Source organism: Camelus ferus, chromosome 17 (genome assembly GCF_009834535.1).
Source record: "Camelus ferus isolate YT-003-E chromosome 17, BCGSAC_Cfer_1.0, whole genome shotgun sequence".
NCBI lineage: Eukaryota > Metazoa > Chordata > Mammalia > Artiodactyla > Camelidae > Camelus > Camelus ferus.
In genome coordinates this window covers 12,529,275-12,551,518 of record NC_045712.1, presented here as the reverse complement: position 1 = coordinate 12,551,518, position 22,244 = coordinate 12,529,275, and the positions used below count along the sequence as shown (strand labels likewise).

General features: G+C 39.0%; 1 protein-coding gene across 7 annotated transcripts in view; it reads left to right on the top strand.

Annotated features, from left to right (window-relative positions):
* Positions 1-22,244, top strand: part of SLC25A26 (solute carrier family 25 member 26) — a 205,154-nt gene that overhangs the window by 107,085 nt on the left and 75,825 nt on the right. For 4 of the 7 annotated variants that reach the window (XM_032458128.1, XM_032458127.1, XM_032458129.1 and 1 more), the window contains 3 exons: positions 1,332-1,445; positions 17,214-17,318; positions 18,451-18,498. In XM_032458128.1, coding sequence (XP_032314019.1) covers positions 1,332-1,445; positions 17,214-17,318; positions 18,451-18,498 — 267 coding nt within the window. The remainder of the gene's footprint in view (positions 1-1,331; positions 1,446-17,213; positions 17,319-18,450; positions 18,499-22,244) is intronic. The other 3 variants (XM_014565670.2, XM_014565669.2, XM_006192283.3) reach the window with 1 other exon arrangement.

Below are 22,244 nucleotides of genomic sequence, written 5' to 3'. Positions count from 1 at the left end.
AGAAACATAGGCAGTCCATCCCTTCCATGTGTTTAAAAAATTATCTAACTCTCTCTTGTAAATAATTGGTGAGCGAAAAAAGAAATCATAATGTAGGTGATAGAATATTTGTAAGTAAAAAATAATACAGGGATATATATTTTTTCTAAACTAACACGGAAGAGTATGCCAGGAAGAGAGCTTTCCCTCTCCTCTCACCCACTTAACTTTCTCCAGCCCCTCCTGCTCAGTACTAGAGGACAACCTATGTTAAAGTTATTTTTGTGTATTCATCCAGAAATTGTTCTTTACTATTATTTCCAAATCATGTTGTTTTGTATGTATGCATGTGTGTATCTTTGTATCTGTGTATCTATCTAATGTATCTTAATAGCCCTAGAACCTTGTTACGGGCAGGGTACGTTAACAAGAATTAGCAAAGTGAAGAGAAGGGTCTCAGTTTATAAGCCTTTTATCATTTTATCAAGTGACACATATATATATATATACATATATATGTTTATCATTTATAAAAATTGTATATATTTACATTAGTAAATTTGAAAAATGTATCAGACTTTGTAAGATTTATATAAAAAACGATGATATATTGTGGTTTTGTTTTCTGTTCACTATTTTCCTTTGGAAAATTTGGATGAGAATCTACAAACTGTTTTGTAATCGAATATTCTTCACTTGAGAATACAGTGAATGGGGGTAATGAAAGGAGAGAGATCCTGACAGCAAAGTAAAAGTAAACATTAAGAAGACTGTTAAAGAAAAAAAAATCGCTTTTTTGAGATGTAATTCACCTACCATATAATTTACCCATTTAAAGTGTGCAGTTCACTGTTTTTGTTTTTTTTTTTTTAACTATGTTCACAGAGTTGTGCAGCCGTCACCACAATTTTAGAGCATCATCACCACCCCACAAAGACACCTTACCCGTCAGCAGTCACTCCCCTTTGTCCCTAACCTTCTCCATAGGCAACCGCTAATCCACTCTTTGTTTCTACAGACTGGCCTGCTCTGGTCATTTCACATAAATGCAGTCCTACAATCTGTGGTCTTTTGTGACTGGCTTTTTTCACTTAGCATAATATTTTCAAGATTTCATCCTGTTGTCGCATGTATCAGAACTTCATCCCTTTTGATTGCCAAATAATAATCCATGCGGTATGGGTGTACCACATTCTATTTATTCACTCATTAGCTACCTTGGTTTTCAGTTTTCTTGGAAATATACCTAGGAGTGGAAATCATTAGTTGTATGGTAACTTTATGTTTAACCCTTAGAGGAACTGGCCAGGCTGTTTTCCATAAGCATTTTATTTATTTTATTTTTTCCGCAGTGGAGGTGCTGGGGATTGAACCCAGGACTTCGTACATACCAAGCACGTGCTCTACCACTGAGCTATAACCTCCTATCCGAAGGCCACACTGTTGTATATTCCCATCGAGAATGTGTAAGGGTTCCAGTCTTTTCAGCCACCACTTGGTATTACCTGTCCTTTTAATTAGAGCCAACAAATAAATGTTCATTGGCATCTTGTTGTGATTTAGACTTGCATTTCCCTGATAACTAATGATTTTGAGTATCTTCATCTCTCTGGTTATTTGTATATCTTCTTTGGAGAAATGTCTGTGCATCTCCTTTGCTATTTTTTAATTAGGTTGTATTTTTTGTTGTAAGTTGTATTTTTGTTAAGTTTTAAGAGTTCTTTTTGTATTCTTGATTTGCAGTTTTTTTCCCCATTCTGTGTATTTTTTCACTTTCTTAATGGTGTTCTTTGAAGCATAAGTTTTTTAATTTGATAATGTCCAGTTAGTTTTACATTGTGCTTTGATATCATATCTAAGAAACAATTGTGTAATCTGAGATCATGCAGATATTTGTACCTATGTTTTATTCCGAGAGTTGTATAGTTTTTAACTCTTACATTTAGATCTTTGAGGCATTTTGAGTTCATTTCTCTATCTGATGTGAGGCTGTGGTCAAACTTCGTTCTTTTTGCAGGTGTATGTCGAGTTGACCTAGCACCATTTGTTTTAAGACTATTCTTTACCTATTGAATGGCCTTGGCACCCTTGTCAAATACTAATTGACCATAAATGTAAAGTTTGTTTGTGGACTCTGTTCTATTCTGTTGATCTGTATGTCTACCCTTATGCTAGTACCACATAGCCTTGATTACCACAGCTTTTTAGTAAGTTTTGAAATCAGAAGTGTGAGTCTTTCAACTTTGTTCTTCTCTATCAGGATTGTTTTGCCTACTCTGAATCTTCTGCATTTTCATGTGAATTTTAGAATCAGGTTGTCACTTTCTGCAAAAAAGGCAGCTGAGATTTTCATAGGGATTTGTGCTGAACCTGCAAATTAATTTGGTGAGCATTATCACTGTAACAGTATTAAATTTTCTAATCCATAAACATAGACTGTCTTTACTTAGGTCTTTAATTTTTTTCAGTAATGGCTTATAGTTTCAGAGTATACATTTTACAGTTCTTTTGTTAAATTTATGCCTAAGTAATATATTATTTTTGAAGCTATTGTAAATGGAGCTATTTTCTTAATTTCATTTTTAGTTCATTGCTACTATATAGAAATAAATTGATTTTTGTATATTGATCTTGTATTCTCCAACTTTGCTGAAGTTATTAATTAGTTCTAAAGTTCAGTGAATTCTTTAGGATTTTCTGTCTACTTGGAAATGATACAAGATCATATCATCTGCAAATAGAGATAGTTTTCCTTCTTTCTGTACAATCTGTATGTCTTTTATTTCGTTTTCTTGCCGAATTGCCCTAGTTAGAAGCTCTAGGACAGTGTTAAGTAGTATGGTGAGAGTGGACATCCTTATCTGGTTTCTGATCTTAGGGAGAAAGTATTTAGTGTTTCAGTTAAGTTTCTCAGAGATTCCCTTTTTCAAGGGAAAGAGTTGACATCGGTTCCTAGTTTCTTTAGTGAAATATTTCTTTTTCTACCGTGAAGGGTTGGGATTGTCATGTGATTTTCGTTCTTTGTTTTATTGATACCATGTGTTACATTAATTTTTAAATGTTAAACTACTGTTGCATTTGTAAAGCAGAATGTTAAATCTCACTTGATTATGGTATATAAAACTTTATATAGTATGAGATTTCTTAACTATTACTTTGTTGAAGACTTTTGCTTCTTTTTTCATAAGAAATACTGATCTTTAGTTATCTTTTCTTGTGTCTTTTATTGGTTTTGGTATCAAGGTAAAACTGGCCTCATAAAATGAGTTGGGAGGTGTTAAGATAATTTCTTTATAAATTATTTTGAAGAAAAAATCATATTAATGTATCTTTTTGGTTGATGAAAACGTATCCAATAGTAATGTATCTGGACAATCCAGGAGAAAAGGAATTATGGAGGAAATCTCAGTTCTAAAGAAAGGCAAGGTATTTGTTTATGTGATAATATGAATTGTTGAGATTATGATGTTTGATATGGGAAAAAAGATGACCTCTGGTCCTCTTTGGCACTTTGGCTTGTATGTATGTATGTATGTATGTATTTATTTCTGAGATGTATGTAATTTCATACTTTCTCATTACTATGCAGTGGATTTCTTGATCTAGGAAATCGTTTGGATGGTTCCTTGAAGAGAATGTTGAAAGAAATTAGCTAGAGAGACACTAAATTCACCAAAGTGTTTTCTATAAAACTTCCTTTTGACATTGGTTAAAAATGATTTTGCAGAACCCAAGCTAATTCTGGATTTAAAAAAAAAATTGCTTTCATAATTTACTGAACTTATAAATGTAATGGAACTAACAGTATATTAATTCTTGAGTAGCAAAGAATATAAAGTAGTAGTTCCTTTTATGAGCTAGAGACCCCTTTAGGAACTTAATGAAAACTTGGTTCTCTCTCTAGTAAAGTGAACATAGGGACATTTGCATACAGTTTCTGGGGATTTTCATTTTCCTCACACGTATGCAAAGTAAGGACTGCAGTGCTTGAATGCTGCCTGAAAATTAGTGTAGTCTGTGATTTAAAAGTGATTTATGTTAAAAAAAAATCTTTTAACCTATTGTCCTTGGTTTAGGTTGTGTTTTTGTGATTATGTTCTGACATTAGAACCTCATTACATGCAGTTATTTTCCAGGATATACACTAGAGAACAACATATTGTGTGTGAGAATTTCAGTGTCTCGCAGGTTGTAAAAATTCTGTCTTTATGACTGCTTTTCCTGCTGTTTTAGAATTGCCTGTTGCTTTATGTTAAATATATTCTCATAAATTCAGCACTTGGTTTACATTTTCTAGTATGTTGCTCAGAGCCAGCAGCAAAAAAACTTCACTTTCTTCACTTCACACAGGCCCATCTTGCCTGAAAGCTAGTTTGCCATGTTGGAGGATAGACTTTTTTCAATTTATGAAACTTCTGTCTCTTAGACTTACAAAGAATATATAAAGTAATATAATTAAATAGAGCAAAGGATAGCTGTTAGATCACTCATGTTAGTGATACATCATTTCATTTGTATGAAATATGGTATATATTCTAATACAATAATATCTGTAAATGAAATTTTTTTAAGCTCAGAACCTTTTAAATGTAATGTCCTTTGAATTGTTGGGCATAGGAGGTGAGGTAGGTGGACTTTAGGAAATAGGTATCCATAAGAGTGGAAATAAATCATTCTAGGACCTTCTTATCTTTATTGTGTCTCGATAGGACCTTCTTATCTTTATTCTTATCCCTAATGTCAGATGCCTTTTTATAGTTTCTGTGATGCCTGGAGAACCTTAAGAGGAGAATTGATCAGCAGCAGGTGCAGGATTGAGGACTTTACTGGTGAAAACATCTCTTGATGTTGACTTCTGATTTTAAATTCAATTACAGTTTAGTATGCTCAAAAGTTTGCTGAGCTTAATGATGTTTGTGAAAATGCTGGTTCTGGTTCTCCAGTAATCTTAGGACTTTATTGAAAAACGTCCTGAAACCATTCAATATCAGTCTCCTTAGTAAATGCTTCAGCTGTGTGTGTACTGCCTTCCTGTTTTAGTAACTTGCTTCAGTTTCACAGAGCATAAACTTTTGGTTTCAGATTTATCTAAGTGTATTGGCTATAAGTAAGAGAAACAGGTGAATTTAGGAGAAACAAATAAGTAAAATAAAAAGGAACAGAAAACTAAACACATGTAAAACTTGTCAATGATCAGAAAGATATATAGAGACCTAGAGAAAGTCAGGGTATAGTTTAGTGTAGTCAATGTTCTGAAAAACATTTGTGCTGACATAAGATAGTTATGTTGCAAACAGATACCTTGCAAAAGTAATACATTTGGTTGGTATTGAATCTGTTCACAGTTACTTTTTTGTAGGGATGATAAGTGTGCGTGTGTGAAACTTAGAAACAGAAGAACATTGCCATAATAACCATTCCCTGTAGCAGCAGCTTGATTAAAAGTTAATGACAAATCAATAAAACTGTAATTACAACCTTCTACCTTATGTTTGTAATTTGCAATACAGTAAAAATCGATCAAATAAGATTTAATATGTAACAACAGTAAGAAGAGTCCCGTTTGTGCCGTTTTTATTAGGAAGTTTGCTGTACCAAATCTCGAAGTCCCTACCTCAATTATTTTACAGCTCAGTTTTCATCAGCCACAGAAAAGGCCCTGTGAGAAGTAGAATCTGTAATTAGATCAGAAGGGTCGGAGCAGGTTTACTTTAATACAACAGACGCTGTAGCATTGTAGTGGTAAGTGATTTTTCTGTTTGGTTTTCTTTAAAGCTTTTCTGGGTCTTACCCTACTTTTGGCCTTAGTTAACATTGTTTTCAGAAATAAAAGAACACTGAATTTCTTCGTAGCTAAAATCAGCCTCTGTGAATTTAATGTGCTCATGGGTGTGTTTGTCCTCAAACACATAGATGCTGCTGGGTTTTTCTTTTTGGTCTCATTCTAACTTGGATTTGACGAAGCTAGGAACTAAATGATACCGTGTTTTGTAAATGCTTTTCTGACAGCACTTTGCCACATAATAGCGCGGCCCAAGGAGCACCTACTTTAGAATCAATTGCCTGGGCAGCAGGTTACAAATGAAGATTTTTGGAGATGGCATTGAGGGCTCTGCGTTTTAAACAAGATTCTTAGCTGGTTCTGGTGTTCAGTGACACTTAGGCACCACTGATACAGGTTTATCAAAAACTTGAATTCACACCCCAGTAGTAAACATCTTGACTGAATTGGCTTGGCAGTCACATGCGTAAGAATATTTTAGTAGGTGCTGAACATGCCAGTCAAAGGTGTGATTCCTTTTGTCTTCATCAGAATCATACACTTTAAGGCCTACGAAAATCCTGGTTTAATAAACTGGTTGATTTTGAGGGTGGCAGCATACTCAGAAGTGTAAATTTGAATTTTGAAGTTAGAGTGAGCGTTGCACTTAGCTCTGACCGTTTTCTCCAAGGCCAATGCCGTTGAAGAGCCTTGAAAGTAAAGGCAACTTAGGCTATGATCAGCTCTTCCAGCAGCTCACAAGGTCAGTGGACCTGCGTTGTACTGTGGTCCTGCAGGGGCTCGCTGAGTGTCAGTGTGTCCTTCGGGGGTTCGTTGAGTGTCAGTATGTCCTTCAGGGGCTCGTTGAGTGTCAGTATGTCCTTCGGGGCTTGCTGAGTGTCATTGTGTCCTTCAGGGGCTCACTGAGTGACAGTATGTCCTTCGGGGACTTGCTGAGTTTCAGTGTCCTGCGGGGGCTTGCTAGGTGTCAGTGTGTCCTGCAGGGGCTCGCTGAGTGTCATTGTGTCCTATGGGCACTCACGGAGTGTCAGTGTGTCCTTCGGGGCTCGCTGAGAGTCAGTGTGTCTTGCGGGGGCTTCTGAGTGTCATTGTGTCCTTCTGGGGCTCGCTGAGTGTCAGTGTCCTGCAAGGTCTCGCTGAGTGTCAGTGTGGGCTGCACACATCCATCCATTTCTCTTCCTCACTGAATTGGCTGCTTGGAGGGTTCGATGCGTTGTTGACAGGAGTGTTACCAGCTACACAGCAGTGCACGTGTTACTTATCATTGTGTTTCCTCCAGTGGGGATTTAAACTCTTATTACACTGTTAACATTGTGTTTTAAATTGTATGCATAGTGTTTTTCATGATCTTTACTGGTCTTTTCTAAGAAGAACCACTGAGCAAGATAATAGAAGAAAGATTGACAACTTTTGAAATGTGTTTTATCTTTTGAAATGATGGTGATAGGTTTTGAAATCCCTGTAAGTTAAGAGACATTACCTCTCATTTACGGTTGTGATAGTAGTTAGACTCTCTTGCAGTTGTATAATCGAGTCATGGAAGAGAAGTTGAGTGGAAAATAGGATCATGTCACTGAAGTGTCGCTATTAAGTTGGAAGGAAGCTTGCTGTACAGTTAGCTGAAACCGAACTGTCAGATACCCAGACACACTCACACGAGCACTGTGCTCTTTGATGTATTTGAGCACATGCCTGTGACTGGGGGCCTTTTGCCTCCTATCTGTTCATTTTCCATTGTGCCCGGGAACCTTTTTTCCACTTCAGGACACTAAGTACGTAAGACAGACAGACTTTGTAATTCATTCTTAGGAGTGCTAAATTGTAAAGACAAAAAGTTACCTCCAGAATATAAAAAATGACCTGCTTTCTACTGCTGTCATTAAACGCTTTCCTTTTATATCCTTTCACCACTTGGACCTCTTTGATTCCATTTACATCAGTTGCTTTTGTTCCGCTCTTCATGTCCTCCATCCCTTCTGTTGTCCTTACCTGGTGGTGTGGATTTAGATCTTAAGAAATCCTTAATATGTTCCCAGCATTGAGGATAAAACAACGCGGTACTGCCTTTAGAGGCTTGCAGTGTAGACATGCAGATGGACATGTAAGTGTGTAAGTACACCAAAGGGTTACAGATATTTTAAGAAAAGTAAGTACAAAGTACAGTGAGAGCCTGGAGGGACGTGGGTGAGAGTGGGTGGAGGCATGTTGATTCAGGGAAGGCCTCATGGAGTAGCTCATCCTTGAGCTGAGTTTTAGAGTGGAATTGTTGGGTGGGTGGTTGTCAGGAGGGCTAGTGAACTTACACAGAGCCCTTGTTGGACACTTTCAAGTTCCACGTGGAGCGCACGTGCTGACGGGGTCATTGTGGAGGGCCCTGCCTGCCGTGGTAGGGAGTTTTTGGCCGTTATCCTCTGTAGGGCTGAGCAGGAGAGCACCACTGGTGGGTTTTTGAGATTGTCCCCTGGCAGCCGTGTGGAGGTGGGCATGATGTGAATGGAGGGGAGGAGTCCATTCTGGAAGTCCCAAGGAGAGAGATGATCGGAGCCTCCGTGAAGGCAGCTCGGGGGGATGTGGAGGGAGAAGCTGAGGTCCCCAGAATCAGCCTGAAGCTGGGGGTTCTTCCTGTATAAGTCCTTCCCGCCGCGTTCCTTCAGCGCCTGTGCCGTCACTGGTGCCTGTCAGTTGGTCATGTCTCTGTGTTGTGCATGTGCTTGAGTGCACCGAGTCCCCTGAGCTGAGCGCAGGCAGCACACCCCAGCTTTCCAGCTGGCCCAGCCCTCCGGGCAGAGCTGATGGCAGAAGGGGAGGGAGAGGGCAGGGCCTGGCGTGACCCTCTGCCGTGTTGGCCCTACCGGTAGTTACTCATCTGAAGAACCAGCATGGATGTGCTGGGAGACTTTTCACGGAGATGCTAGCCACGGAGCAGGTTACCTTCGTCCCTCCGTCTTCCCGGTGGCTCCCTCTCCCAGCACGTTCCAGACTGTCTGCTGTTGGATGGGCCTTGCCTGTCAAACGATGTTTGCAGCATTGGTTCAGGTATGGTGACTCATGACCCTGGCTGGTGCAGTTGATGATCTTATGTAGGAAGGGGACTGCTGTGTTGGCTTTTCATTTAAGAGCAGCGTCAGTTTCTGGACCACAAATCAATTTCAGCTTTATGGAAACAATGAGTCTGGTTTTCATATAGGATGGTAGAGTTGAATAAGCCGTTTGAAGCCACAAGAGTGTTAGTTGGTTAGTACTGCCCCTGTATGGTCCGCAGAAAAACCAAATTCTTCTCTCCAAGGACCAAGCTACTGAAGATCAGATTAGCTGCTTCTCTCTCTGCGAGTCTGCACCTTGTCAGTGACAAACCCTTATTCTTTAGCATGTTATCTCCTCAAGAGTAGGGTTCCTGGTAGCATAATAAATTAAATGCCACTATCACAAATGTGCTTTGACTTGTAATTGTGTGCTTTTAGATATCTGAGTGCCTCTTCTGTATCTCGCACTGTGATTGGTGCTAAGAAACATGGAATAAGAAATTTTGACCCCCATCCTTGAGTATATAAAGAAGTTGGATACGTTTGTTCAGTATTTAGAGCCTGTTTTAAGAACGTCTGTAAGGAGGCGGGGCATGGATCATGGGCTGTCAGGTTACCCAGGTCAGACTCGGAGTTGTGGCTTGTCCATGTATTTTTCTATGTCTGTAGGCTGCTTACTCAAGCTCACTGAGCTGCTGTTTTCCTTATCTTGAAAAATCAGGTTAATGCCACTCACAGGTCTTGTACAGGTTAAGAGATACAACACTTACAAAGTGCCCAGCCTGGCATCTGATACATACTGTGTTCAGTGAGTACTGGTTCTCGTCCCGTATCACACACAATGCTGTACTGAGGACGTTTTCAGAATTGGATAATTTTGGGAAGGCTATCAGTTCAGAAGGTGAAGAAATTGAAATTCAGAGGAGTTTAGTGACTGAAGGTTTCCCAGCTGCTGTGGCCAATAAAACACCATTGCAGAATGAATAGTTAGACGAAGATTAGACTTTCATCTGCTACTTTTCATGTATTCTTTTAAAGATGGCAGAAGTGATGCAGAACTGGAGATGGGAAGTGTGTTAGTTGGGTAGTGGGGAACTCAGATTACTCTGGGTTTCTTAAAGTAAGACAAGGCATGGTTCTAAAATTTGCCTTTGGTTATGATGGTCGGCAAAATAACGGCTCCTCAAGATGTCCTAATCCCCAAAATGTGCAGATATGTTACCAAACAGGGCAAAAGGGACTTTGCAGATATAATTAAGTTAAGGATTTTGAGATGGCAGATTCTTTGGTATTACCTGGGTGAACCGAGTGTGATCACAAGGATCCTAGCAGGAGGGAAGCAGGAGTGTGAGGTTTTAAGACGTTATGCAGGAAGGGACCACAAACCACGAATGCAGGTGGATTCTAGAAACAAGAAGTGGATGCTCCCTTAGAGCCCCCAGAAGGAATGCTGCCTGGCTCACACCTTGATTTCAGTTCAGTAAGACCCATTTTGGACTTCTCCATAAATGTAAGAGAATAAATTTGTGTTGTTTTAAACGACTAATTGTGTGGTAATCTGTTATAGCAGCAATAGGAAACAAACAGTTAGCATTAACGATCTCCATTTTCAGATTTTATAGTTAGAAATTTATAAATCCATCCATGAGGCTTTTATCCACAAATTTGAAGTCATGGCTCCATTCTGTTATGGAAAGTTATAAAAGTGAAAAAGTCCTGTGAGGCTTACCTCTTGGGTTGTGTAAAATTCTGTGAGCAACTTTTAAACACAGGGCCCAAGATGTATAATTGTTTTTGTTAAGAAGACTATTAACTTTTTGTCTAGAGCCTGGTTTATCAAGGATGTTAGTTTTGTCAGGGAAGAGAAGGCTAATAACCTGCAAAAAATAAAACATTTTCTTTATATGCCTATTGGCTACTTGTATACATGGAAAGAGTCTTATAAGGAAGAAAGGTGTGGTAAACTTATGCCCCAGTATCAGTGGATTAAATATAAACCCTGAGGAAAGTACGTTAGAATTTATCAATTGTTGAGTGCATTCTTTTATCAACAGCTGTGATTCCACTTGTCACCAGAAGATGGCAGAATTGACAAACAGATGAACTATTCTCTTGTATGTGGTTTGTTTTCAAATGGTGGTGTAGGAGGAAAGATATGTTAGGTATTCTTAATTTGGAAACCTGCTTTCTAGAAAGAATTTTGGGAATTACACAAAGAATGTGGAATAAAATACAAGTCAGTATCACTGTGCATTTTAAAAATCTATAGGGTGCCATGAATTCTTATTCTCCCCTCCCCGCCTTTCTCCCTCTTACTGTTTGACACGTGGAGTTTACTCTGCAAAGTCCAGAGCAGCTTTTTCTTTGAATGTGATTAAACTTTGATGGCCTCTATTCAACTTATGTAAGTTTCTGTTGAAGTAGTTATGGAGTTGCCAGTTTAAACATGAAGAATTAGCTGATGATTAAACCTGAAGATTTTAAGTTCATTTGCTTTGTGTGAATATGATAAACCTTTGATGAAAAATAATTCTGGAGACAATAATCAAAAGAATTGGGTTTTACCCCTGCTTCCTAAGCTAGGTAGCTCCCTGACCTTTGGAAACTTCCATCTCAGGTTGACTTATATATTTAGTACTGACATAATTAGCTTCTAATATGAGAGGAATATTTATAGATTGTTGATTAAGTTTCTTATTCAGGTATTTTTTGTGGTCAGTGTTGAAATAGTTGGGTAGAAGACACAGTGTTACTACAAGATACTGTGGTTGATGCCCAGTGACTTTGAAGAGCATGTCAAGAGTGAGAAGATGGAATTGAGACTAAAACACGGCAGGGGATGTTGCAGGTGTGGAGCTTGCCTGTGGCAACGGAGGAACCAGAGATTTTAAGAGTCTCTCTCTCCCGCTCCCCTTCTCTCTACCTTCACTCATTTTACCTAATGTGAGGCCAAAGTTCACTGTAATTTTTTTTTCCTTTCATACCCTTAGTCTTAGGACTTAAAGTTTTGCATCTTGGTGTTTTAATAAATATGAAAAGGAGACATCCCACTCTCCATTTCAAAAACAAATAAAAAGCATATCAGAAAAGTTTTTATTTATGTCAAGGAAGGAAAAGTCTTGGTGGCAGCTTTATTATTATAGTCATTTTTAATTTAAAGTTCATCAAATTTTTGGTACGTTAAATTCCACCGAGGCCAGCATTGCATTTTACTTTTGATAAAAGATGGGGACGTGTATTTTCTTTATGAAAAACCTTATTTGTCATAAAACATTTTGGGATTTAATGAAAATGCCACCACCTCCTCTGTCATGGATTCATATTGAACCCCAGGTGGTCGAGGAAAGGATGCTCTGAAGAACAGATTTGCCACGAGACCCACAGATGACACTACCTTTATTTCCTTTCATAGAACTGCGATGCTCTAACATGTTTTTGTTCCTGTGCAGTGAAGTACTCTGGTGCTCAGATTCAAATCTAAAAGATCAGAGTTAATAGAAAACCAAACAGAAGGCTGTGGAGTTGCTGAAGGAAATACTGGCATTACTTTGTGGCCTCTCTCTCAGGCCAAAATCGCCACACCGTGGAAGTCAGGGAGCCGTGCTGGGTGCTTTGTACCTCTTCTGTTAGATTGTTCTTCATCTGAGAACCTTTTCAGAATTTCTTCTCTGCTGCTGCATTTTTAAGAAATAAAAACATAATGTAAGAACATGGAGGGTTATGAAGCATGAAGTTCCATAAATATTTATGCCAAGCCACAAAAGTGGACAGTTCTTACTTTCTTGACATATTGGGGTCATATTTCACTCTTGACCTCTTGAATTGAAAAATACTAGGAGTTAGGGTACCCTTTTCTTTCTTTTCTCTTTTCTTTCTTATTTATTTGTTTTCATTTCCTTAATGAGTTTTGGATGCTGGGAGCTGCCTGGTTAGGTTCATGTAAGTTTCAGTGAACTTTATTTTCTATCCTGGTTTATAAGTATGAATTTAAAAGTTAGCACTCTTAATAAAAATCACATAACTTATACCCAATTATAGGCTATAGTTGTAAGGCGTTTAATCTGGTGTGTGTGTGTGTTACTGTCGCTAAATTAAAACTAAATGTTGTTTCTGTCAAGGCTAGTAAGTAGGATTGCATCTAAAAGCCTATTTCAAATTAGCCCTTTCATTTTCTCTCTCTGTTAAAATCTTTAGTCCATAACAAATGTTTTTGCCCTTTGAAATTATGTTAAAAAAACTTAATAATACATGTTCATTGTAGAGAATTTAGATGATGTAGGTGGGCAGAAAAGGAGAAGCATCACCTGTAATCTCACTCTATTCTAGTCTTTATGTAACTATACAGATAGTCTATTCAGTTCAAAGAAAAAGATACATTTTTAAAAATCTGAAGTATCGGTAAGGTATTTCTGTGGAAATGTTTAATTTTTGGCATTTCCCTTCCTCTTGGGTAGTTTTATTTACTTGCTACGTAAAACAATACAAAAAATAGTAGATACACTTTTTTCAATTAAAATTAAATGAAGCAGTGGGGGGAAAAAACTCCACCCTCCCCCCAGGTGATTCCAGCTTAGTAACATTGATGCATGTTTTCTTTTTGCCCTCACAGTGTTTATGTTCAGTAGAAGAGAAAGTCCTATGTTGAGAAAACTGCGAGGGGGTAGGTATAGCTCAGTGTTGGAGTGCGTGCTTAGCGTGCGCAAGGTCCTTTGTTCGATCTCCAGTACCTCCATTAAAAAAAACAAAAAACAATAGAGATAAAAAAGGAAAAAAATTTGGGGGGAAGGGATAGCTCGGTGGTGGAGCATGTGCTTAGCACGCACAGGTCTTGGGTTCAATCTCATGTACTTCCATTTAAATAAATGAATTAATGAATAAATAAACCTAATTACCTCTCACCCGCCCCAAAAAAACTATATGGTATAAGTTAGTAAAAAATTTCCAGTGAAACCGTCTATTTTGGGAAATAAGAATAATGAAGAAATAGTTTATTTGGAGAATAGAGGATCTTCTGAGGTAAAAAAAAAAAAAAGAGAGAAGGTATGATTGAAGAAAAGGATTTCAGAAGTCAAAACCTAAGAGCACTCACAGACGTAGTAAACAATCTTACGGTTACTGGTGGAAAGGGGGTGGGAAGGGATAAATTTGGGAGTCTGAGATTTGCAGATGTTAACCACTACATATAAAAATAGATAAACAGATTTCTTCTGTATAGCACCGGAAACTGTATTCAATATCTTGTGATGACCTTTAATGAAAAACAATATGAAAACGAATATATGTATGTATATGCATGACTGGGACATTATGCTGTTCACCAGAAATCGACACATTGTAACTAACTATACTTCCAATTAAAAAACAAAACAAAACAAAACAAAACCCTAAAAGGATTCCGTAAAGGTTTGTGGTCCAAGTCAAATAAGGAAAACTAGACCCAGGAAGGTGGTAGGAAGGCTTGAGAGTTCACTTCCGCAGGCGAGGCCAGAGCCTAGGTCTGGAGACCCTCACGCAGACCCCTGCTCCTCCCCTCCTGGGGTGCCGTGCACGAAAAGCCCAGTTTAGATGCAGGATGGTACCCCATGCTGAGGAGCTGCTCAGGCAAAGGGTAGTGAAGGCATGTGCTAGGCTCCTGGCTCTCTCATTCTTATAGCCTCTGGGGTCTTCATGTGTTATCCCATTTCTTTCCTAGATTGTCAGCCTCTGCCTTTCTCTTCACTTTCCCCCATCCTACGTGCAGATACTTAATATCTTAAATAAAATGAGACAGAGAACTGCCGTTAGCTATGAGCCCATCTCTGCTGAGTCTCCGCCAGCTTCCTGTGGTAGTTGTCTGCACTTGCCCATCTCCATCTCTGAATCACTAATGAGTTCACCGTAATGGGTCTCCTGGCCCAGCCCTCCACTGAAACCGTTCTTGTGAACTCCACTAACCCTCAAGTGTGCGCTGGTTCAGACCTTTGATCCACTGCTCTGCAAGTCCCTATCTGAGACTTCTGGTCCCCTCAAGTATCAAGTAGCAGTCTTAGTTGAAACTGATCTTGCCTAACATGTGGGGGGAAAAGATTGTTTTTTTGGAAAGTTGGGAGTTACTGTTAAATTGCTTTCCTCCTTCTCCCTTGATGGGGTTTGGGTGGCAGCATCCCTGATCCTCTGCTAAATGTGCATATTCTCAGCTTCCTACTAAGGGGTGGCCATGTCACATAATGCTGACCAGGGGGCACACCCGCTGGGGGTCATCTGAAACAAAGGAGGCCTGTTCTAGCCTCGAGCCAGTTGTGTGCCGAGGTTGTGCTGGAGGTTGTGTGAGCCGAGCTACTCCTGAGGCAGCACAAGCCTGTGGATGAAAAGCCAACATGCCAGCAGTAGCCCCGGGGGAAGGGAAAGAGAAATAAACTTTTACTGAAACATGGTCACACCATTCATTTACCTGTCATCTGTGACTGCTTTTGTGTTCCCACAGTGTACTTGAACTGTTACGACAGAGACCATGTGGCTGGCAAAGTCTGAAATATTTACTCTTTGATCTTCTACATAAATAATTTGCTGATTTGTACCTTAGAGCTTCTTAATGTTGGAGAGACAGATCCTTACATAATATACAAATTGAGCAGTAATCTCAAATTAGGAGTTAGGAGAATACAGATTAAAAAAGACAAAAGTCTGAGTTTGTGGACCCTGTTGGATGGGATGGTTTTGTTAAATATCTTGTTCTTTCCATTTAGCTGCATGTGTCATTGAAGAGAGATTGTTCACATTTTTTACTGTGCCTCAAATGTGCTTATTTATGTATGAAATAGGTGTATTTTTTAAAGTTTTAAAGTTGATCTCAATCATTTGCAAAACACTGAACACTGGAGTCAGGTGTGTGAATTGCAAGTTGAAGAAAAAGATTGTATCTTTGGCAGGCTGCTTAGCATGGGGAGGTGTAAATATAGGACTTCCCTTCAAACAGTTTAAAGTATCAGTTTTATGTCTCCCTCCCTGTTCCCTGCAGCCATGTATTGTGGAAACTATTTGTATGTTTCTCCCGCCTTTTGTCCTTCAGTGGGCAGAGTCCCTTCTAGTTTGACCAGTTCTTTATTGTTACCATCTTTATTGTTACTGTTGCTGAAGGTAAGTAGGTTGGTGAAGGCAGAGTCTTGGCATTGTGAGTTCAAGGTGGTATATGATTGACCCATCACCAAGGGAGTTGTTAAAGTTATCTGTTGACTGGTCAGATGTGAGTATGGACCAGTCAGGACCTGTGTCAACTCAGATGCTGGAACAGGGTCCGAGAGTTACTCTTTAGCTGTTGGGTGATGGGGAGTTTGGGGGTGTAGGGGTTGGGAGCTGGTTGAGGCTGGGGATGGGGTGGAATGGAAGGTTCGGGGTGACCAGCTGATTTTCAGGGTTTTTTTTTTTAACATTTTTTATTGATTTATAATAATTTTACAATGTTGTGTCAAATTCCAGTGTAGAGCACAATTTTTCAGTTATACATGAACATACATATATTCATTGTCACATTTTTTTCTCTGTTAGCTACCATAGGATCTTGTATATATTTCCCTGTGCTATACAGTATAATCTTGTTTATCTATTCTACATTTTGAAATCCCAGTCTATCCTTTCTACTCCCCATCCCCTTGGCAACCACAAGTTTGTATTCTACGTCTATGAGTCTGTTTCTGTTTTGTATTTATGTTTTGTTTGTTTGTTTTTTTAGATTCCACATATGAGCAATCTCATATGGTATTTTTCTTTCTCTTTCTGGCTTACTTCACTTAGAATGATATTCTCCAGGAACATCCATGTTGCTGCAAATGGCATTACGTTGTCGGTTTTTATGGCTGAGTAGTATTCCATTGTATAAATATACCACCTCTTCTTTATCCAGTCACCTGTTGATGGACATTTAGGCTGTTTCCATGTCTTGGCTATTGTAAATAGTGCTGCTATGAACATTGGGGTGCAGGTGTCATTTTGGAGTAAGGTTCCTTCTGGATTTATGCCCAGTGATTTTCAGTTTTGCCTCTACGTGTTTATGTGTTTCTCCAGTAAAGCAAACAAAGACCCTTTTATTTCACTCCTTGATCATACTGTTTGAAATGGCTGTCATGTGAGCAGCCGGATGCTGTCCTAGGTGCTAGGAGCTCAGAATGAGTAAATGTGCTTCTTCCCATCATGGGGCTTGTGGACCAGTGTGCCTGGGGCACTGAAGCAGGAGGATCCTCACGAGACAAGGGAGGCAAAGTTCTGGGCTGATAACACAGTGCATGTTCAGTAACGCTCTAAGTGTTGTAGGTTAAAAAAAAAACCTTTTGATGTCTTGCATTGAGCCTATACATTATGCTTTTTTTTAACTATAATTTTTGCTTAGAAAAAAATGTTCATTTTCATAGGAGTTACTTCTTTTTCTAAGATATAATTAAATTGATGTGTTGCAGGTTGCCTGCCTGATTCGAGTCCCTTCTGAAGTGGTTAAGCAGAGGGCACAGGTATCTGCTTCTTCAGGAACATTTCACATTTTCTCTAACATCTTATGTCAAGAGGTGAGAATATGTTTTTAAGCTCTCTTTTTTATTTATTGAGAATGGTTTTATGACAGCTACTGTGAACACCACGGAACTCCAGAACCCTTAGAAGAGACCTTAGCTAAATTTAGTGTTCAGTTACAGCAACTTTTTATGCTAAGATTATCTTTGCCTTCCCATTTTTTCAAATTTTTAGTTTGATTTTTTATTTTTCCTTTTTTCTAAACACACATGTGAGTGCCACTACTAAATACGTGTCCTGTGTTGCAGTCGTCCTGCAGTTCTTTTAGAGTCAGATATGGAATAAATAGTGAATATATAAAGTGAATAAAGCTCCTGTACTAAAATAGCACTACAGAACTTGAGGAGCCATGGAAGAGACCTGTGGTAGTGGACTGAGTTGTGACCAGTGTCGTAATGCTTATATAAAAATGTAATTTCTCTTGTACTGGTTAATGTTAAGCTGTGGGTCAGAAGTCATTCTTGCTGGCCATGTGACTAGGGACCACGTACCTGCTTTTCTTTATAGTTCATACAGAAGCCTTTTTTTTAAAAAATGGAAATCAATCACATGGAAATTTCAGTGAGTCTAAGTTTTACAAAAGTTATTCTTAATGATCCTTCCGTCACCTAGGTGAGGAGAACATTAAATATTTAATCTTATGAATGAGATCAATCCAGTAAAAGTCCCTGTTGAATCATGTGTATTTAATTAAATAGATCGGGCTTGTTCAGAGGTATCGATCACTACTGCGAGGTTATTCGTGAATTTGTGATGCCTTATGATTACAACCGTGGAATCTGTTTTTATATGAAAAGATAATTGGCATTTTCTGTGCATTTGGTTTTAGAAATATGTTTATCTAAATCTGCTCAAGTATTCTTTTCAAGAGAAGAAATGTTGAAAGCAAATAAAGCTTAACTAATATTAGTCAGCTTTATTATGAGAGATGGTCCCATTTTCACAGGAGGTGGCTTGAGCTTTATATGCCTTAGGCCAGTTCAGAACCTTTGACGTTACAGAACTGTGGCAATTATGAGTGTTTTAGAACTGAAACTTTAGAAAAGGTGAATCTGCTTTATGCAGAATGTCATTCAGAAGTCTTTACTGTTCTAACTTTCTGAGCTCTTGGCCTTTGGTGTGTTTCAGGGCATACAAGGACTGTACAGAGGCTACAAAAGCACTGTTTTAAGAGAGGTAAGGAACTTACTTTCCAGTACTTACGTGTCAAAGAATGATATGCTTCATTCAGGAAATGTATTTGGTAGAAACTGGTTTAAAAGAATTACAGAGGGAAATTACGATCGCTTTGTAAAACATTGTTTCATCTTATCTCGGCTCTGACATCTAATGAATGGGTAGCTTGGGTCTGGCCAGAGAGCAGTCCCAGGGGTCAGAGCGTTCCATCCTATAGCTTCATTGTCACCGGGGGTGGCTACATGTCTGTGATAGCTGAAATATTAAGAAGTAACTACTAAGGGTAAATATTGAGTTAATTACCGTATACACAGAATTCATGAAGAATTGGCAATGAAAGAAGCACTCTAGCGGACAAGCGTCTCAATAGTCTGTTTTTATGTGAAAAATCAAGCCATTAGCTCTTGTCTTCCTAATAGCAAAGTATGATGCCCTGGAAAGTTGAGTCTGGCCTGGAGTGCTGGCCCTCCTGTGACATGCAGTATGTGTGCCCCAGAGCAAGCTGTCCACCTCTCTGGGCCTTCCAACCCTGAAACTCTAGGATTCAGTATGTGATCAGTGTCTTCTTTTTTTGGTTGAAAAAGCAAAGTGATTGTATTACTGCAGGAAGCATGTTTTAATTTTTGCCTCATGTGGAAGAGGCTATTTTGAAGTTCGAAAGTTGATTTTTAGATACTTGAAATATGAGAGAAATCTTGATTTGGGACGTAAGATTTTTTTTTATGAGTTTAAATGCTAGGTTTTTTTTGTTTTTTTAGTTTTTTGAGATATAATTGACAGATAAAATTGTGATATATTTGAAGTGTACAGTGTGATGATTTGATGTAGGTATATACACTGTGAAAAGGATTAGGATGTGATTTTCTGTTAAAATACAGAAGAGAGTCTGCATTCCTCTGCTCTCAATCTTTGTTTTGTCTGGAGTTCCCTTAGGTGCCAAAATGTTTTCATTTATAAAAATGTTTTTAATTTAAATAATGATTGTGATAATCAGCAGAATGTTGAGATTCTTCAGAATCCTAATTTTATTCCCAGGAAGTCTTTTTGTTTGTTTTTACTCTAGATTAGTCTTCCTTATGAACCACCAGCACGGTTACGTGTTATTTTGAAGCTTTGATTTCCACAAAGTAGTAACCTTTAGTGTAGTGTGGTGTAGTTGATGTATATCTTTGAAAAACTTTTTTGAAGGCAGACTGAATGTTTCAAAATTAGTTATTTGTGTGAAGATGACTTCTGCCTTTCAAAAATATCACCCGCACTGTATCTTCATTCTGTACTTGTTTTTTGACTCACTAAACATGTGTTATTTACTCGGATTTCACCTGGGTGCAGGATGGGGGGGGCCAGTGAGCCTTTTTATTTTTCTGAGAGATACTGAATAAATGAATATATTCACATGCCAGGGAATACTGGTTGTGCATACAAACAAATAGATAAAACACATGCTTACAACTGCATTCTGTTCTTTTGAAAATCTGTTTTGACATATGTCACACTAGTAATTAATTTCTGGGCTGCAATTCTTGTAGAAAGTGTGACCCTACTGAGATGACTTTGTTTACTCAAAATGGCAGTGCTTTGTTGGAAATTTAATTGGGGTCTTCTGCATTATGCATTTTCATAAAAGATCCTTCAGAACTGATTTTGGTTGAAATATTGCTTTTGTACAGATTCTCTGATAGAGTGAGAGAAGGATTATTGCTGAATAAAACATAGCTTCTTTTCAAAATGAGTAAAATAAAAAGTGATGTATCTGCTTTAAACAAAATTTTTGCATTATAAATAGTTTTGCTTCTTACATCGTTCTGACACCAGTATCTAATCTTTTTGCCAAGAGCTTGTTTGATTGTTTCAATAAGAAAATACATTGAAGCCTTAGTGAGAATCACCAGGAAACCTACACATTTATTCTGTGTACAATTTTTCCTTCAAAATAGCTTTATCTCCCTAGCAGTAGTCCATTAGAATGAGATTGAAGTTTGAATCCATGCATTATAAAATAGATTATGTGTGTTCTTTAGATTTTGTGAATGCTGTCACATTTTTTCTCTGTATTTGATGTTTGTGGAGATTGCGTGCTTATCCCTGTGTTCTCCTAAATTACTTTAGTTACTGTGAATTTGAGATGGAGTCTAAGCAAGGTCAACAGATTACACTATTTACCTTACACTTTCAGTGTTCATTTTCCTCATGATCTAGACCGAATGAGATGTGGCCAAACGTTGTGGTCCAGTGCTGTTATTTCAGTAAGATGGAAATGGGGAGCAGAATCCCAGCTGCTTTCATAGCCAGCCTCATTTCAGAGAGTTGGTTGTCCCAAAAGTTCTATGGAGACCAGCCTCATGATGTTGGGATGTGAATCAGGACTTTCTAAAGCAAAAGAAAGCAGAGAAAGACAAGTTGTTCCCCCCCCCCCCCAAAAAAAAGTTAAGCCCATCAAGTGCATTTTACCCACAAATTCTACTTGACTGTTGTTTTAAGAGTGCCTGCTGTGTGTTGGGCACCACACAGAACATTTCTGCCCTGAAGGATTCACGTTCTGGGGGGCAGTCCAGGAGGGGAGTAGGCACACCGCAGTGCGGTGTGCTAGGCCTGCAGTGATTCGCGTGTGCGAGATGCAGCTGGGGCTCCGAGGAAGCAGTGCTGCATGCGGTATTCGGACTTCACTGCGTTAAAAAAAATTAGTCTGGGCTTAATACTTGAAGGAGTGGCGATTAGAACTAGTCAAGGAGACAGGCACATGTAGCAACACAAGAAAAGGCCCAGGGCTGTGAGAGAACACGTGTTGTGTGTACCTTGCTTATGGAAGCAGAACTGGGGATTTCACGCCCAGGGAAGAGTCAGGAGTGATTCCCCTTTACCTCAGGCCTGCTGAGGGCGCTTCAAGGAAGCACTCAACTGAGTGGGGCATTTGCCGAGAGGAAAGGTTGACCCTCTCAACCCAGCTGGATATTTGTCAGGGCACTGGAGTCGATCCCATAGGAAAAGCCCTTGGAAAAGCCTGACTTATGTCCACTGGAGTTTGGAGGACAGATGACTGGTTTCTAACTCTCACCTGCATGAATCTGACAGTCAGGTGCTGGTTGGAGAGGCCTCAGTGGCAGGATGTTGCCGTTTTGGTAGTGAGGGTCTCCTGGCTTCTTTTTGGTGGATGAGAGTAGCCACTGCGGAGGTTTGAAATAGGTGGTGGCAATCTCCCCCTCTCACCCCACTTTTGCTCCCAGGCCTTCAGTAAAGCAAGTCTCTCAACAAATTCTGTTACACATGCATTCAAAATCAAGCACGCAGGCAGGCCAAAACAGGCCATTCATCCTGTTGATAGGTTCATTGAAGCTTTCAGTCTGTCCCTTTAGGTGCAAAATTCCCCACTCTGATTACAAAGTTCACTCGCAGGTAGATGTGGCAGCTTTCCAAACTTAGTTTCCTTTATTGTCTGTTTCAGTAAGAGTTTCCCCATATCTAGTCTCTGGGAACATGAACATGTAGGAATCAAGCCTTAAGGATCGTCCTTCAAAGTCTCCCAGCTCTGTCGTCTACCCACTCAGTGCCTTTTCCCCAAAAGTCTTTGTGTTATAGGAGTCTCTTGAGTGTTTTTCCAGAGCTTCCCTATCCTAGGTGTTCTGCATCTTGTCTCTTTAACCAAAATATTTTAGAGATCATTTCATATCACTGTATAAGGAGCATGCTTGCTTTTTTATGATTGTATAGGACTCCACTGTGCAAACGAATCATTGTACCACAGTTCC